Source organism: Phalaenopsis equestris, unplaced genomic scaffold, assembly GCF_001263595.1.
Source record: "Phalaenopsis equestris unplaced genomic scaffold, ASM126359v1 Scaffold000392, whole genome shotgun sequence".
NCBI lineage: Eukaryota > Viridiplantae > Streptophyta > Magnoliopsida > Asparagales > Orchidaceae > Phalaenopsis > Phalaenopsis equestris.
In genome coordinates this window covers 888,715-892,237 of record NW_018164834.1, presented here as the reverse complement: position 1 = coordinate 892,237, position 3,523 = coordinate 888,715, and the positions used below count along the sequence as shown (strand labels likewise).

At 42.8% G+C, this 3,523-nt stretch overlaps 1 protein-coding gene across 1 annotated transcript; it reads left to right on the top strand.

The window, feature by feature from the left end:
• Positions 1 to 317: 317 nt before the first annotated feature.
• LOC110026702 lies at positions 318 to 2,777 on the top strand. Its single transcript, XM_020727762.1, has 2 exons — positions 318 to 593; positions 712 to 2,777. The coding sequence occupies exon 2, from the start codon at positions 881 to 883 to the stop codon at positions 2,408 to 2,410; it is 1,530 nt and encodes a 509-aa protein (XP_020583421.1). The 5' UTR covers positions 318 to 593; positions 712 to 880; the 3' UTR covers positions 2,411 to 2,777.
• The last annotated feature ends 746 nt before the right edge of the window (positions 2,778 to 3,523 follow it).

Sequence of the window (3,523 nt, the reverse complement as noted above, 5' to 3'; positions counted from 1 at the left end):
AACTCAGTAGGCTCGCTCATGTTCGGCTCGTTTACAGCCCTAATAACAAGAGTTGAATGCAGTCTCTCTTGTGTTCCCTTCTTTTACACCCCTTCATGATAAGGAACTCAGTAGTTGGCCGGATGATCCGGAGTCACCAAATACAGCAACGAATCGGTATTCCGTCATCGCTGTCACCGTCAGAATGGGGGGCCGGTTCTTTGACGGCTTCAAAACAGCCACAATCTAGCGGTATTCCGTCACGACCTACATCATCGTTACCGTCAACTAACGGCCAGTATATCACATCTGTCACCGTTAAGTAACGGCTTTCATTTGGCCCCGTTATCTTTCCATCCATCTCCTTTCTTCCCCGAAGCTGAGAATGGCGGAACAGCTCGTCGCATGCAGTCGTTGATAAGAAGAAAAGAGGTTATCTGAGATCATCGGCTCTGATTCCGCTGTCAGCGTTTTCTTCCTCTCGCCCGCGTCGTATCTCATCTTTTCCTGGATTTTTGTTCTGTCTGATAAGGACATTCTCCAGATCGGGGTTCTTCTCTTTTATCACCTTACAGTTTCCCGTCTGATCAAACCTTCTTTGATCATTTCAATCTGTAAGAGGTTTTTGTTGTAGTCCCGCGTGTTCATTGTCCTTAGCGAAGAACTGGTTGGATTGTGAGGAGATTTAAGTTTATGTTTTTTATGTTGTTTTCTTGTGCTCTTACTATGCAGCTTATCGGTTAGGGTTGTCGGTTATGTGGTGAACTGTTCGTCATGCCCGGTGTGGCGGGGGTATAAATTAGTCTATTTCTGAAAACTGAGTAGGAGATCAGGATCGAGATCGAGGTGAAAGTGGGGAGAGAAAGAGAGAGAGATTTGAGATAGAGAAATCTATTTCTCCATGGGAGAATCCTTCCTAACTTCTCTGACTATGGACAACTGCTATCCTTCCACCTTCCTGTCTATGGAACCCGCTAACACTGGGGCAGCAGCTATGGCGGCATCCCATGAAGACTCTGATCGGGAGCTCATGATTCATAATCGACAGCAGATGTCCCTTTCGCTTCCTGCACCTGACATTAACCTTCCCCTCTCTGCTGAAAGCTCCACTCCGCCGCCGTCCTGGAGCTCCGATTCATGCGAGATCCTTGACCTCAGCCCTCATATGAATGAAGTTGAGGCCACCGTCCTCCATTTCCCTAAGGTGTGTAGCCGCAAGGGTACAAAGAGGGGCGATAGCTTTTGGGGCGCATCGTTTTTCTTCAACCACTACTTTAAGCCCTTGCTTTCTGAGAAATCCAAGGCGAAGATCATCTATGATGAAAATGGGTTCTCTGGTTTTGATAAATCTGATCTAAAGCTTGATGTTTTCCTGGTTCAGCATGACATGGAGAACATGTACATGTGGGTTTTCAAGGAAAGGCCCGATAACGCGTTGGGAAAGATGCAGCTTCGGAGCTATATGAATGGTCACTCTCGACTTGGCGAATCCCAGTTCCCTTTCAGTGTTGATAAAGGGTTTGTTAGATCCCACCGGATGCAGCGCAAGCATTACAAAGGTTTATCAAACCCTCAGTGTATCCATGGCATTGAGGTCGTGAGGTTGCCCAGTTTGACTCATATTCCAGAGGAGGATCGGAAGAAGTGGATGGAGCTTACTGGGAGAGATCTGAACTTTCACATACCGCCTGAAGCTAGTGACTTTGGATCATGGAGAAATCTTCCTGTCGTAGATATTGAGCCCGATCGACCTTCTCCTCTGCTGAAACATGGCTCTTCTAGGAGATTGCAAAATGGTTCAGGGTTGAATCTTCTAAATCATGATCATGATTCTGATGCGATGGACTTATCTCTTCATTCAAACAAACGCAGGAAGGATTCCTTCTCCCAATCTATGGAGGAAGATTGTTGCTTTCTCCCAAATTCTCATCCAGATAGGTCTCAGGATATGGAAATTCATTCAATCGAGCCATCATGGATCAATGATTTCAGTGGTGTGATGAGAAGCGCTTGTGGTCCTGTTACTGCAGCAAAAACAGTGTATGAAGATGATGAAGGTTATCTCATAATGGTCAGCCTCCCCCTTTCTGATCAGCAAAGAGTGAAGGTATGTTGGAGAAATGATCTCACTCATGGAATAGTGAAGATTTCTTGTGTTAGCACGTCTCGAATGCCTTATATAAAGAGACATGATCGAACATTCAAGCTCACAGACCCTTCTCCTGAGCATTGCCCTCCTGGGGAGTTTGTCAGAGAGATATCACTCGCCACTCGGATTCATGAAGATGCTAAGATAGAGGCATATTATGATGAGACTGGAACTGTTCTAGAGATAATGGTTCCTAAGCATGGTTCTGAGCCTGAAGAACATGAAGTTCATGTTTCTCTTCGTCCTCCACATCTTGGAACTAATGATCTTATGCTGATTTGAAAGCTTCAGATTCATGGTTTCATATTTGGTTGCTTTGATTAACTACTTCTAAATTAGTTAAGTCATCATGAAGCTTGACTTAGCTGAATAGATTCTAATCTTGCTCATAGAATTCTTAAAGTTTGCTTTATTTGGCTGGAATTATGATGGGAGCTCATAATCAAAATTTCGCATTGAACGGTCTGGATTTTTTTTTAATAGTACTTCTCAGAAAGCAGGTGCGGAGACGGATAAAAAACTATCCTTTTTTTCTTTTTTATTAGTCAATTTCTTGTATGATTTCTGCATACCATTGATAAATTGATTTATGTTTTCTTAAAACGGTATACAAATATATGAATTGCAATTTGTACAAATATTATATTGTATTGTGATGTGTTCAGCCTTTTTATGTCTGCTGAGATGATTAGTTAATAAAGTTTTATCTTTTGCTTCGAATGGAAAAAATACTAGATGTTGTTCAAGTAGTTTGATGGAATTATTTGTATTTGGTAATGCAGCAGGCATTGTGATACCCCATGGTGTATTCTTGTAATGTTGACCATGCCACTTTGTTTGACAACGTTTAGCGCTTCCATTAACTACTAATATTTCATTTGGCAATGTTCTGCGAACTTCTAACGAGGGCTGTAAACGAGCCGAACTTGAGCGAGTTGAGCCTCAGCTCATTCCAATTTGGCTCGTGTTTGAATGGCTTGTCTTCGAAATGACTCGTCTTCAATGTGTTTGTGTTCGGCTCGAAATAAGCTTTGGTAGATTATAAAATGTTGCTAAGTCGCGCCAATAATACCTCATACTGCGGAATAACACCGATAACACCCGAGAAAAACCCACAATAACACCTAACACCCAAATAGCGTGGAATAACACCGCGGACGGCGGAATAATGTTGATAATGCAGCGGGTGTTACTCAGTGTTATTCTGCGGTATTATTGGTGTTATCGGTGTTATTATGCACTTATGGACGATAGAATAATACCGACTACACAACGGGTGTTACTTGGTGTTATTCGGCGGTATTGTTGGTGTTATTGGTGTTATTCCACGGCGAAATAACACTAATAATAATGCAAATGGAGGAATAACACCGATAACACGGCGGGGATAACTCG